Genomic DNA, 15,687 nt, shown 5'->3' on the forward strand with positions numbered 1-15,687 from the left:
GCCGCGATGACCCCGGAAGAGCTACTTAGCCGCCCCGGAATTTAAGCGCTGTCTGCCATAGAGACGAGCTGTTCTAGGGCAAGATCTCGGAGGCCAGAGAGGCCCCGGTGTGTCGCAGTGACGCCGTTTCCCGTCACCTTCCTTTTTCTGAAGCCCCACGCTTGGAATGACGGAGCGTTCTCAACGGCATCCTAGGTCAGGGTCATCACTGTAACCCTGGGAGAGAGGAAGCGCAGGAAATAATAAATTCCTTTTTCTGCAAAAGGGGAAACGGAGGCGTGAGATAGGGAGTCCATACCTGAAGATGCATAGAAAGTAGAGACCACACTGATTTACAGGTCAACGGTCTCCTAACTGGATTCCGCTCTTTTCACCGCGCCTGCTTGCGTCATCTCAGCCTGTGCAGGCCTCAACTTAAGAGTTATGCCCTAGGTATTCGTCTAGGTCCTGACGCTGCCCTAGTGCATAAGCCACGTATCCCCGGGTCTATAACTATTAGGGAAATGGAAATCAAAACTACAGCGAGATTCGCTCCCTGGCCTCGCATAGTGGGTTAAGGATCCCGCGTTGCCGTGAGCTGTGGGGTAGGCCTGCAGCAGCAGCTGGGATTCCACCCCTAGCCTGGAACTTATATATGCCGGGAGAGACCCCCCCCCCAAAAAAAAAACTCCAATGAGGTATCCACCCACACCGGTCAGATTAAAAAAAGTCTACAAATAACAAATGCTTAGAGGGTGTGGAGAAAAGGGATCCCTCTTACACTGTTGGTAGGAATGTAAGTTAATGCAACTGCTGTGGAAAACAGTATTGAGGTTCCTCAGAAAACTAAAAATAGAATTACAGTATGATCCAGTAATCCCACTCCTGGGCATGTACCATGACAAAACAATGATTCAAAGTGGTACATGCACCCAGTGTTGATTGAAGCACTACTCAAAGTAGCTAAAACTTGAAGAAAAAAAGAGGAAAAACCTAAATGGCCATTGACAGATGAATGAATTAAGAAGATATAGTAAATATGTACAATGGAATACCACTCAGCCATAAAAAGGAATGAAATAATGCCATTTTCACCAACATGGGTGCAACTAGAGATTATCATACTAAGTAAAGTAAGTCAGATAGAGAAAGACAAATACCATATATCACTTATATGTGGAATCTAAAATATGGCACAGGAGTTCCTGTTGTGGCTAAGCAGTAACAAACCTGACTAGTATCCATGAGGATGCAGGTTCAATCCCTGGCCTTCCTCAGTGGGCTAAGGGTCTGGTATTGCTGTGAGCTGCGTTGTAGGTCACAGATGCAGCTCGGATCTGGCGTTGCTGTGGCTATGGTGTAGGTCAGCGATTGCAGCTCTGATTCAACCTTTACCCTGGGAACTTCCATATGCCTCCAGTGTGGCCCTAAAATGAAAGAAAAAAAAATTTTTTTTAAAAGAAAACACATAAGAAGGTTGAATTGCCCAAGGTCCATAGTAACTAAGTGACAGAGCGTGACTTAGAACCTGAGCAGTAGGGCAGCACAGCCAACACCCTTTCAACCACTACACATGATGGGGCTGGAAAGTAGGCCAGGTCAGTCTGGAAAGGGCTGTGTACAGAAGACCCTTGACATTCATACATAACTTGCCACAAATTATCCCTCAAGTCTGTAACATTTTGCTAAGATAGGCAGTGAGATGATGAATGAGCCCAGCTGACTGCCCTGCACTGACACTCAGCTTTGCCTCTTATCATGAGTTAGTTTTCCTTTCCACTGTCACAAAACCATACTTCAGGAGTTCCCACTGTGGTGGAACAGGACTGGCGGTATCTCTGGAGTGCTGGGACACAGGTTTGATTCCTGGCCTGGAACAGTGGATTAAGGATCCAGTGTTGCTGCAGTTGCGGGACCTGGCCCAGGAACTTCCCCATGCTGCAGGTGCAGCCAAAAAAAAAAAAAAAGAAAAAGAGAGAAAGACTTACTCACTCTTGTCAAGAAGTCAATATTCCCTCAAATGATTAGCAGATTAATATGAACCCTATCAAAATTCCAATTGTCTTTTTGACAAAAATTGACATGCTGAAGCTAAAATTCATATGAAAATTCAAGGTACCTAGAAAAGTAAAAATAATACTTAAAAAAAAAAAAGAGCCAAATTGGAGGACTCACTTCCTGATCTCAAAATTTATTGCAGGGGTTCCCATTGTGGCACAGCAAAAACGAATCCGACTAGTATCCATGAGGTTGAGGGTTCCATCCCTGACCTTGTTCAGTGGGATAAGGATCCGGCGTTGCTGTGGCTGTGATGTAGGCCAGCAGCTGTAGTTCCGATTCAACACCTAGCTTGGGAATTTCCATATGCCGTGGGTGCAGCCCTTAAAAAAAAAAACCAAAAAAAAAACTTATTACAAAACTACAATAATCAAGATTGCGTACTTCTGGCACAAGGATAAACATATAAATCAGTGGAGTTGAACTGAGAATCCAATAGTAAATTCAGACATTTTTGGTCAAAAAAGTTTTGACAAGGATTCCAAGATAATTCAGCGGGGGAAAGAATAGTCTTTTCAATAAATGGTGCTAGTACAACTGGATAGCCACATGCAAAAGAATGAACTTTTCTTTTTTTTGGCCAAGCCTGCAGCCTAGAAACAAATGTTCCCAGCGCCGGGAATTGAACCTATGCTACAGTAGTGACCCAAGTGACAATGCTGGATCCTTAACCTGCTGTACCACAAGAAAACTCCAAAAGAATGAATTGATTTTTATCTCATATCATACATGAAAATAACTCAGAATGAATCAAAGACCTCAACATAAAAATAAACTTATAAAACTTTTAGACAGAAACATAAAACATAAATATTTGTAACATTGCATTAGGTAATGGTATCTTAGATAAGATATTTAAAGCATGAGCAAACAAAGAAAATAAAACAGAAAAATCAGATGTCGTCAAGATTAAAAACCTAGATGTGTCAGAGGACACCCTAAAGAAAGTAAAAAATAACCAGAAGAATTGGAGAAAATATTTGCAAATCATATTTTTGGTAAGGGTCTGGTTCCCAGAATACATATTAAGGACACTTACAACTCAACAATTAAAAGGCAGATAACCCAACTTTAAAATGGGCAAATGATTTAAATAGATGTTCCTGAAAGCAAGATATACGAGTGGCAGTAAGTACATGAAAAGATGTTCAACATCGTTAATCATCAGGGAAATGCAAATTGAAACCACAATGAAAAACCACTTCATATGCACTAGAGTAGCTATATTAAAAAAGATTGACCATAAGTGTTATTGATGTGGATAAGTCAGAAGCTTCATACATTAGTAGGCGGGGTGCCGCTGCTGTGTAAAATAGTTTAGCAATTTCTTAAAACTTGAAACATAGAGTTACTATATGACTTGGCGATTCCATTCCCAGGTATCTACCTACCTAAGAGAACTGAAAGCACAGGTCCACACAAAACTTGTATGCAAGTGTTTATTATTCATAATAACCCAAGCGTGGAAACAATCCAAATAGCCATTAACTGATGAATGGATATACAAGACATGGTATATTCATAGAGTAGAACATTATTCACCTCTAAAAAAGATGGAGTTCTTTTTAGAAATTAAAAAAAAAAAATTTTGACCATGCCCATGACATGTGGAAGTTCCTGGGCCAGGGATTGAACCTGCACCACAGCAGCAATCTGAGCTGCTGCAATGACGAGGCCAGAAACTTAACGTGCTGTGCCATAAAGGAACTGCAGAAAAGACATGAAGTTCTGATGCATGCTAAAACATGGATGAAATAATGAAAACATGCCAAATAAAAGATGTTAGACACAAAAGGCCGCATATTGTACAATTCCATTATTTTAAATATCCAGAATAGGCAAATCCTTACAGACAGAAAGTAAATTAGCAGTTGCCAGGGACTGGGACTGGGGGTGGGGGTGGGGGAATGGTGGGTGACTGCTAATAATACAAGGTTGTTTTGGGGGGATGATGACAACCTTGTGAATATACCAAACACCATTGAAATCTACACTTTAAAATGACGCATTTTTGACATGTGAATTTTGTCTCAACTTTAAAAAAAAAGAAGAAAGATTTAAAAATAAAATTTACAAGTATTTTTATTTTATTTATTTATTTATTTATCTTTTGTCCTTTTAGGGCCGCACCCACAGCATATGGAGGTTCCCAGGCTAGGAGTTGAATTTGAGCTGTTGCTGCCGGCCTAAGCCATAGCAATGCCAGATCCGAGCCACATCTGCGACCTACACCACAGCTCATGGCAACGCTGGATCCTTAACCCACTGAGCAAGGGCAGGGATCGAACCCGCAACCTCATGGTTCCTAGTCGGATTCGTTTCCGCTGTGCCACAACGGGAACTCCAAGTATTTTTATTTTAAAAGACATCGTATAAACACATCTAGATTTTTTATTATTATTATTAATTTATTTATTTATTGCTTTTTAGGGCCACACCCTCAGCATATGAAAGTTCCCAGGCTAGGGGTGGAATCCAAGCTGTAGCCACAGGCCTACACCACAGCTCACGGCAATACCTCATCCTTAACCCACTGAGGGAGGCCAGGGACTGAACCCACAACCTCATGGTTACTAGTCAGATTCATTTCCGCTGAGCCACGATGGGAACTCCAAAAGAATCTAGATTATTAAAAGTGGCTGTGTCACAGAGAGGACAATCATCCTAAGGACGGCTTCTTAGCCTTCTCTCCCTTTCTGATATGCCTTTCTGGTTGTGGGTCCCTGCCTTTCATTCTTGCTTTTTTGGCACTGTCCTGATCCTGCTTATAGTAGCTCCCACTAAAATTCCAGCCCTGCCTTCTCAATCACTGAATCCGAAGCCAATTTCTGATTTTCTAGAATTTAGTCAGCCTATTTCTTTGATGTAGGTAAGCCCTAGTTACTCTCAAAATTCACCCTTATTTAAAAAAAAAAAAACAAAAAACTAGGCTTGAAATATATAACATCTATTTTTAGTGTTTAAACTAGAGACAGCACAGATTCTAATCAGGTTCTATCATTGTTAATAAGTCCTTCCTCCAGCTTTTTGGCTCCAAATGAGAGAACAGAGCTATCTGATTGCATGAGTTCATGGTGCAATTACTGGCATTCCACGAGCAAGCAGTAATCCCAAAGAGAAAAGAAAACAGGCATTTTACGGAGTTCTCTGATGGCCTAGCGAGTTAAGGTTCTTGCATTTTCACCACTGCGGCTCTGGCCGCTGCTGTGGTACAGGTTCAGTCCCTGGCCAGCACCTTGCACAGGCTGCCAGTGTGGCAAAAAAAGAAAAAGAAAAAAAAATTAGAGAGAACCTGAAATAAACGTTGCAACTCTCATTAGAGAAAAGAAAGAAAATGGACATTTCAATTAAAAAAAAAAATGAAACAAGTGCAGGAAAAGGGAGAACCATCTCTCCTGAAAGTTCCAGCTTTCTGTAACAGTTGTTCCTAATAACGGAGTTCAAGGACGCATCTGAGAAGCCCACTAGTGTCCTAGAGTTTCTCTTAGGAATTTCCGACATTTCAGCGAGAATTTTCAAATGCAGTTTAACATTTCTAAAGTTGATTTAATTGTCAAGTTAGAACTAATTAGGGGGAGATTAGATGGGAGACAGAATGACACCTGTTTCCCAGGATAGCAAGAGTTTTGTAGGATGAGTGCAGAAGGCTGGAGATCAGAGAGAGTTCACTGAGGTGGGGTGACCTGAAGACACAGGAGGGAAGGGGCCAGATGAAGGACATGGCAGAGGAGATGTGGCAAAAATAGAGGCAACACTTCCTCCTTGGAGGATGGAGAGAAGGATGGGTGCTCAAGTGTGGATAAAGTGGCTCTGAAATGGCAACAGGAACAATAAGGAAGCTATAGGTGGCCTACACTGTCAAGTTCCTAGTTAACTTTGCTTTTGGGATATGACGTTATGTGCACAACTAATGTTGCAAGAAACAAGTCCTATTTCCTTAGAGTGTTCTTTCTCATTCTCTTTTTAGACTTTGAGGACCTTAAAGAGCTCGTGCAAAGTGGGCTGAATTTGACTGAAGAATCAGAATGACACAAGCATTCATTTCACGCAACATTTAACTTAGTTTCACCAGAAATTTTTTTAAATTAATTTTTATAATTCTACCACTTCTAAATGATCACAGTATAGTAGACTAAGCCTCAGTTTTTAAAAGAGAATTCTTTTACACCCTCTGGTCTTATAACCCCAAAAGAGATGTGAGCTGACAGTCATGTTCTGGGCCCACTCTCAGCTGCAGAAAAGAGTCTATTGTAGGGAGTTCCCATCATGACTCAGTGGTTAACGAATCTGACTAGGAACCATGAGGATCCTAGTTGCATCACTGGCCTTGCTCAGTGGGTTAAGGATCTGGCGTTGCTGTGAGCTGTGGTGTAGGCCGATGGCTACAGCTCCAATTAGACCCCTAGCCTGGGAAACTCCATATGCCGAGGGTGTGGCCCTAGAAAAGACAAAAAGACAAAAAAAAAAAAAAAGAGTCCATTGTATTCTCTCAAAGTTAACACTGCCCTGTTACCCTTAGCCTCCAACACAGCATCTCACCTCCATTTGACCAATTAAGTGAACATTTCAAATAAATCACTAAGAAGCACTGTAGCTGGTCATTTTTTGCCAGCATAGATCAGCTTTCACTCCATTAAGTGAAATTCTAAGTTAAAAAGTTCTTTACTTAGTTTCTGCTTTTTGTTTTGTTTTTTGTTTTTGTCTTTTTGCCTTTTCTAGGGCTGCTCTGGCGGCATATGGAGATTCCCAGGCTAGGGGTCTAATCAAAGCTGTAGCCACCAGCCTACGCCAGAGCCACAGCAACGCGGGACCTGAGCGTCTGCAACCTACACCACAGCTCACGGCAACGCCGGATCCTTAACCCACTGAGCAAGGCCACGGATTGAACCCACAACCTCATGGTTCCTAGTCAGATTTGTTAACCACTAAGCCATGACAGGAACTCCAGTTTATCCATATTTTTAATTAGAATTGCAAAGAGTGAACTCCATTAGTTTGCTGGAATCTGCTGTAAATTCTACTCTAAGGAAGGAAACTCCATCCAGTCAACATCTGTAGATGAGAATTAAACTCAGGATTGGAAGGGCCCCTTCAAAATCGTCTGGTCTAACCCCCTTTTCAATGTGTTGATCTATTACACTGCTATCAAATGGTACTTCCATCTAAATCCAAACCCCCCCTACCAGTGAGAATTCACTCTCAAGTTAATTTTTAGAGAATTCTGTAAAAAAGAATTGCCGCAGAATAAACCCAAACCTTTTGCCTTACTGCTTCTGCCCTCTGGCCTAGTTATTTGTTCCCTTAGAGCCACACAGAACAAGTTCAAGGCCTTTTTTAATATGTCTGCTCTCTGGATGCTAAATATAGAACTCAAGAACAGCTTTCCAATATCTATAATTCACATCCTTGGCAAGTAGCCTTAAATTATTTTGGGGAAACTGATGCACTTGTGGTTTTACTCTCTCGATAGTAAGAGAACAATTCATCTATTCCTGGGGTGATAAAAAAAATTTTCAATCTTCATCAACTGTTACAGAAAATTCATAGCTTTCTATGTGCCACAAAGTTTAAAATAAACTAAGTTTGCAAACACATCATGCTAAATACATCAAATTATTTAATTTTTTTATTATGACAATTGACACATATTAAGTGAAAGAAATGACAGAAGTATTATAATAAAACATTTTGAAAGAAAAAGTTACACAATTAGGCCAATAGCCATAAAATAGCTTTAGGCCTGTTTTTAACACCAAGGGTTCTGATCAGACTGTAGTGAGACATTGAACATTTCATTAACAAAAATATTGGCACAAGCCACAACATATTTTGGTTGCCACTTACAAGGAATATTGTATTTAAACACGATGCACTGCAATTCTAACACACTAGGTGTTCACACACTGCAGTTAACCCCTGAAGCTTTAAGCTACCAGGAATTCCCATATTTTCTATGCACAAAATTTACTTTGTGCGTTACTGGAATTACATTTCCAGTTTTCACATCTCTTCCCCCCCTCACATGCAGTATGTTATATGTGGCAGAGAGCAAGCCAGCTTCTCTTGTTTGACTAAAATCACATTCCTTATTACCTCAAAAGTTTTTTGCTCATCTTGGAGCGTTTGCTTGAGCTCTCATCTCCTAAAAACAAAATAAAGCATTCTGAGAACATATTCCAGGAATAATTTTTTTATGCATAGGAAAATAAAGCATTTCATATAAGCATGTCTAATTATCCAAGGGGCATTCTGATCAAACACTCCTTGGATCCTAGCTATTATTTTAAAATTAAAATGAAAATTTAACATACCATCTACAAATTCTTATCTGGAATTTGTATTCTTTGCCTGCAAATTCATGATTCCCAGGCTTCATCTCTGAACCTATGAGGATACCAAAGAAACTGACATCCCATATTAGCTGACAACAGATAAAAGTAACTTATGTAGAAGTTATGAGTTTAATTCTATACAAGAACACACTTGTGCTGTAACGGTGAAAAGTCAGAATGGCAAGTTACCAGATGGCCAAAAGTACTGGCATTTTAACAAAGGTATCAATATAACTTACGTAAAATGTGCCATGTAAAAGACTGCTAGAACAGGCAGCTCTACAAGATTTCAAAATACTTTATCCAATAAGAAGGGAATTGACTTTGAATCTGATATCCCTTCCTGCCATGCCTCCAGCAAATATTCCTATGGAAGTAAAATCTACTGAATTAAGTCTACAAGAACCAAATCAAACAATTCTAGTTTTTCCTTCTTTTACAGAAAGAAACCAAGCCCTGTCCCACCTCCGACTCCACCATCCCATCACAGGACACATCCTTTCGAGGTGTATACAAAACCTCCTGGCAGGTTTGGGCAAACTACAATTCTGATACCATTATCAATAAACTACTTTGAACGAAACACGAGATCAATGTCGAGAAAACCCTAGTTCGGCATCATGAAAATCACGCACTGTGAGAATATGCTGCTAACGGCCAAATTTGGGCTATTATAGCTGTCCTGAAGTTGAAAATCCATTTACACTCATATAAACTAGAGGTGTGTGTATATGTATGTGTCTACATGTGTGTGTAATTTTCATGCAATGATCATAAAGCTTTGGAAACAGGGTTAATAGCCTAACTTCAAGGCTTGTCCATATAGCAGTATTGACATGCACCAACTCTGCTAAAGGGCAGGAGAATGAAAAAGACCATGGCACAAATTTTTAAACAATTTTAGGTTTAATTACATAATGCACCTGTAGATGTTCTAGCATAAACACAATTGTAAAAATCTACATCCTATTTTAGGGTATTTTTCCACCTCCCATCCCTTAAAAGCTGTACAGTTATAAAAAAATGTGACTCTCAAGCAAAATAAACTTTTTTTTTTTGCAACATACAAAATAAGTTAAATGATTCAGAAGGTCTTGAGCCATTAAATTTCCCAATGACTGTGTTCTGGCCATCCATAAGCATGACATGCAGCTAGCTCCTGGTCTATGACCAGAACTCAATAAATACAGGTCAAACAAAACCCCGAAGGCTTAAATTAGATTTCTTTAGAAACTGATGAAAGTCAAGAAAATATATAGTTAGGGTTAGCAATTCCATTCTTAACTTACATCATCCAGTGGCAAAATGAACAAGGCAGGTCTCTCAGTCCTTAAGTGCATTTTCTAGCTTGTACCGGTTTTGGCAAAAAACACAAATGCAGTTTGTTTTAAAATGTTTTTTTTTTTTTCTCATTCAAAATGTCTTAAGGAGCTTAATTAATAAATTTCTACTTGTCTAATAAAGTGTTATGCCCTCTCATATAAATTATGCATAGAATAGATATCTTAGTAAAATAAAAATAATATCTTTATTAACTGAAGTCACTATAATGTGCCAGAATTAGGTTTGCAGCATTTCCCAGAGCAAAAATGGTATAAATATAACATGAAAAAAAATTGAGCTCACATGACCAAAATGAAAAAAAAATTACTAATGGAATCATAGTCTAACCAATTTCTGAGAGGGTTTATATGAGTTTTAAAAAATTGTTGAGTGTACCATCTATAGTAGTTATATACCAAGCATACTACATTTTGGCTTATAATGACTCTTTGCTTGCTGGGGAATGATTATCTTCAATATAAGTTACATAGCAATTTGTTATTTAGCAATTCTTGGCACTCAAAAATGTCCAGGATAATTGGAGGGAAATATTTTTGAAAGCAAATTATTCAGTATACACATAACACAATAACTCAGTTTAAATACATTGATAGGAAAGGGTCTTGTCTTCCAGGAGTGGCATAAAAACAATGAAGGAAATCAGCTTGCCATTTGCAAGGTACACACTGGGAATGGTGATAAAATAGGAATGGACTGTATGCTAAGAAAGTTTAATAGAAGGTAGTAAGCAGAGGACTAGTAAGATACAGAAAGTATGCAATCTTGGCATTCTTGCTTCTTGGAAGAACCAGGAATATATCTTTAGGATGTCAAACCAAGAAGAGGAACTTCACTATTTTTCTCTAGGCTTTCTATAATCAAATGAAGTTCATCATTTCCTATCAGTTATAATTACATCTTTTTAAATAATGTCAAATCATAATTTCAAAGGGTTCATTTTAATTTCTTCTAACATCTAAGGTGTATATATACATAGTAATATATATATATACACACACACACGTACACATATATATGTTCATTTCATTTAAAAAGAAATCTGGGTCTTTGAATACTTGTCCTACAGCTGCGAGGCAATGCCATGTATCAGGGACCTGTTCTGCTGTGTTGGTGAAGGGCAGAGTTCACAACTTTCTATGAAAGTTAAACTTTTAGATTCATTAGGTTCCTTTGAATTGCATGGTGGAACAAACTGCTGAGTGCTTAACATCTTTTATCCTCACAAACATAAGCTAAAAAGGCATTCCTTGTGACAAAGGAAATTCCATCAATCCCACTTCAAAATAGCTAACAATTTCCCATCTCTTAAACTCTAAATAACAAGTAAATGCCTACATTTTCCTTAATACATGTTCTTCGCCCAATGCATTATTACAAGATGGGTTCTATCAACTGAAAAGTAAAAACTGGAGTTTGCAATATCCTGTTAATTTGTTTAAAAATTCTTTTCTCAACAACTTCTTTAGCATATGAAGTCTTTTGATTCTTTGGTAGGTCATTAAACAAAAATTATGAGTAGGCATGAATTTATTCTAAATGAAACTCCCTTTTATTCTTGGAATCTGCGACCCTGACCAACTGGAAAGATGTGCCAAGGAAACCCAACGTCAAAAAACAGGTATATTCTTGAAAACATCTCTGCCATCATTCTCTAGTAATGTGCCAACAACAGAAACCGTTTACACAAGACACTATTTATTTCATCAGTACAAGTCTACAAAACTGTGTATTTTCTGTGTTCTTTTCATATAGTTTAATTTGAAGCTTCTGCTTCGTGAAAATCTGGCTAATTTTCAAACCTTAACAGAAACTGCAAACTAAAAGTTCTGATTACTAAACTACATCTCCCCTTAACACATCTGCTAGAGACTCTGGAGTTTAATATTAGAAGTCTAATTTACATTTCCAAAAAGGAAGTGTAAAGGATCAAAGGGTTCTATTACACAGCAGTTACTGTGAGCCTAAATCCATGGTTAGTGCTCTAATAATAAGGATCCAAGATGTCCTAAACTCTAGATGGACTGCTGCTTTCCTATACCCTGTCCAGTTCCTGATGACTGAATTATGTCTTTGGATATAGAACATTCACTTTCCCCTAAATTTTATTAACTTCTTTAAAGCATGGTCAGCGTTAATATTTCAGCAAACACAGACTCTTTGAGGAACTCAATCTAAACACCAAGCAGCAGAATTGTTTTTGAACTGTTCAACATTTAATCAGCCGTAATTAACTTCTCTGCATAATAATAATTTTAAGTATCAGGTGCTTGGATTGCACTCCTTGTAGATGAAACACAGTTAACTGGTTTAATCAGAATGAAAAGGGAATTAGAAAGGAAACACTCACTATCAGGTTCACAAACACTTAATTCAAGTTTGGTACATAAGAGGCAGCAAAAGTGGTATCATAACCCATGTCAGTGGGACATTTGCTAAATGGAATACTCAGTCTTTTTGCTCTCTATAGCAGAAGGGTAAAAAGAACTCTTTATTTCACATGAGGCATCCTGTAAAATAAATAATCTGCCCATTCAACAGTTCTTCTTGTTACTTGCTTACATGAAGAGAACTAGCAGGCTGAAGCAGAAGCTGGTGTGTCCAGAGGTAGAGATAGGGTACACGGGAGTTTCTACACCTTAGTGGCTTTACCCAGTTGCAGGACTAAAAACAGTAGAGGGAGGCTGGGGGCAGGAGAGTCCACCTGCGCATGTGTGAACCACTTACCTTGCGTTAATAAGAGTTTTTCTATTGCCTGCCTATTTTAGATAGTTGAGAAAAGGCTAACATTCTTAACTGACTTTCAAATAAATGAACCAGACCTCGCCAGAAAGCAGGCCTGGTAAGTCAGGGTGGCTCCTTATAGTCCTGCTTACTGTCTGTGAATGTAAAAGCCCTTCCCTCCCTTCCGGTGGAACATTGTCTCAAAATAACACTCACAACTTGTCTGGAACCACATGCTACTGGTGCATCCTCTTTTTCGGCTGCTTTCATTATTTTATTTTTTATACAGATACATACACATTGCTAGAATCAAAGCAAAAATATTAATGGGCAGGTACTACAGAACTAAAGTGAACCAAAACAAATCAAAGAACCAACAAGTGAGGAACAATAGCTATAAACTTTCAAGGCCAAAAGATTTAAGGGCAACACCTGTTGAGGAAGGAAAAGGAGTATAAAGTTTTCTAGAGAGGTATTTATAATGGAAGTCTAATGCCAGCTTTTTAATAATAAAAAAGAGAAGTGCCTTATTATACACTGCCTAGCACATATAATGGTTAATTTGGAAAGAAAAATCAATGAAGTTCCTTGGGCCAGCAGCAGATATGGTGTGTCCATTGCCGGCAACAGACACAACACTTGAACAGAAAACCCAATCCCAGGGCAAAGGTATTCACAAAAGTAATGGCTGAAGGTTTCAGAATTTGACAGGCAAGATTTAATCACAAGTGCTACACTTTGTACAATGTTATTTATGGCTCTGCCTGAAATTTTACAGCTATAACAGAAACTAAATAAGACAAAGTTCATATTTTAGTGTCAATGACATGTTAGTTAGTTAGTTACAAATCTCTTTTTCTTGAAACAAAGGGCTTATCTTTCTTTAAAGTGTTGAGATGTTTGAAATGGATGTCATACCTATTAAGTATGGTCGTTTTCAATCAACTCTACGTTGGTTGTGTGACTTGTAATGAATTTTAACAGAAGTCTAATGGCCAAAGGCCAAAACTACATTCAAACCCTGCTAATATATCCAGGCAGATAGTAAAGTCCAACACACACACACATACACACACACATATACACACACATACATGCTAAAACTCAAACTAAAAACCTCCCAAAGGAACTGCTTTGTTTGTAGACTTCAATTTGAAGTAGATACTAAGGGCAAGAATAGACCAAAATTCACCTGAAAATACTTTCCTTCTTCAAATGTGCTAAAATACCGCTGTCAGCCTAGAATCCATCTCTACGTGTATGTTATGTATAGATGTACTTTTTTTTTAAAGAATATTTTAGATATTTAAATATTAAGTGGCCAGAAGACAAGAGTTACACATCTGCAAAGTTTACAGTCCACCTGGGCCTTAAGAAAGTCCACACTCATTTCACTAATAACTCTTCATGATAACATATTAAAGGCCACCTCATCACCACTGCATAAAGCTGTTTTGAAAAATTTCTTGCTAGCACAATCTGGCTTCAAAGTTTCATTATATATTTTACTGTACAAATGCTTTTCAGATGATTTTTTTTTTTTTAAACAAGAAACTCTGCTATAACAGAAACTTAGGTTAGAGTTTTTGATGATGGTATTTTCTTGGTCTCTTCTTTATTAAAGTGTGGTTATCTCCATAGTAAACAAGTTGATTTCATGAATGTTGTTACTAAATGACTTATGTACGATGTTATCTACAATTCTCAAACTGCAACAATACAGACTTGAACTTTAAATAGTCTGTTAATCATCACCTATGCCGTGAATGTTTAAATATAGTATATATTTAATATGAAAAAGCTAAAGCACAAGTGCTTTCTCCCACCCCTAATTCTGTTTTGGGCCCTCACAGAGTCGGAATGCATTCTTATCTACCCTTTTCACAAAGTCAGGAGAGCTCAGGAAATATAAAGTCAAAAATATACAAATCTTTGTTGTTATAATAAGATTTTTTTTTTCCATGAATGAAATTACCAAGGACCATGAACTTGGAAAAAGAAAATCAAAAGGAATTTACAGCAATTATTTATCTTCAAAGTTCAAAACTGGTCACTTCACAGAAAGACTTCAGGGTTTGGTGAAATTTTTCTTCTAAAAAGTCATTCTGTAGTGGAGTTTTCTAGGAAAAATAAAACAGCTTTTAATAACTGGCCCGCTGGTGTGAGAGCTACCGTGGAATAAATTAGCACAAAAAAATGGAAAAAAAGTTTTATAACTGTTCACTGTTACAGACATAATCAACAAGGTCAGTCACTCTCAAAAGCTCATCTTCCTCCTCTTCTGGTGCCCCTGCCTCCTGGCCACCACTCGTCCCATTGGGGGCTAGGCTTGCACTGGCTGTGCTGCTGTCCTTGGGGGTCTGTGGCTTCTCGGCTGGCTTGCCAATCAAGTTCTCAATGGCTTTGCCAGGACTCTGTCCATTGGTGGAAGGTAAGTCCACTAAGCTATAGTCCAACGGGCTCTCCACCTTGCTTACGTTTTCAAAGTCCTCTTCCTCGTCGCTGTCTATCCGATAGGGCCTCTTGGTGCTCTCCGGCTCCGCGGGCAAGACCCTGGGCTGGCTGTCACGGGCAGGCTGAGCTGCGTCTCCACGAGCATTGTCACAACTCTCCTCTTCGTCTGTCTCGATCCGGTGTAGCCGTTTTCGGGATGGTTTACCTTCCTCTTCCTCGTCCTCGTCCGCTTCCGAATACTCATCTGTGCTTCGACCCCGCTTTCGAACTGACCGCTTTGATTTTTTAGCTAATTCATCATCTTCAGAGTGCTTGGACATATAGCTCTCTAGAACAAACAGGACATTGAAGCCGTTGGTAAAATTATCCATTAACAGATTTAAGCCATTCTTTTCCTCCCTGTATTCACACCATGTCCTGCTTTCAGACTTGCGTGCACATAAATACTTCCCTTCTGTAACCGGCCTTATTTCTCTCTCAGTTCCACAGCAATGCCCAGTGTGAGTCATGGAATACTTTACCGATGGTTTTAGGAAAGAGCAGAACCCTTAAAGTGAATGAAGATGGGCTGCTCACAAACTAACAAAGTTCTTCCTACTATCCCTCAAATTAGGGAGTCATCTAAACACGCTGATAAGATAAAAACTGAGCACCCAATTCAGGACATGTGCAATGCTGCACTAGCTCTCATCCCAGGGTATCAAGTGTCCTTGGTGGTCCTTAAATGTCTCATCTTCTTGTCTAGACTTACACCCAGGTGACCTCACCTGGCTTCCTGGCTCTGCACACCATCTGCATG

General features: G+C 38.9%; 1 protein-coding gene across 2 annotated transcripts in view; it reads right to left on the reverse strand.

The window, feature by feature from the left end:
* Nucleotides 1–7,645: 7,645 nt before the first annotated feature.
* Nucleotides 7,646–15,687, reverse strand: part of RSF1 (remodeling and spacing factor 1) — a 157,012-nt gene continuing 148,970 nt past the window's right edge. For both annotated transcript variants that reach the window (XM_047753445.1, XM_047753446.1), the window contains one exon: nucleotides 7,646–15,216. In XM_047753445.1, coding sequence (XP_047609401.1) covers nucleotides 14,645–15,216 — 572 coding nt within the window. In that variant the 3' untranslated portion in view covers nucleotides 7,646–14,644. The remainder of the gene's footprint in view (nucleotides 15,217–15,687) is intronic.

This window comes from Phacochoerus africanus, chromosome 11 (genome assembly GCF_016906955.1).
Source record: "Phacochoerus africanus isolate WHEZ1 chromosome 11, ROS_Pafr_v1, whole genome shotgun sequence".
Taxonomy (NCBI): domain Eukaryota; kingdom Metazoa; phylum Chordata; class Mammalia; order Artiodactyla; family Suidae; genus Phacochoerus; species Phacochoerus africanus.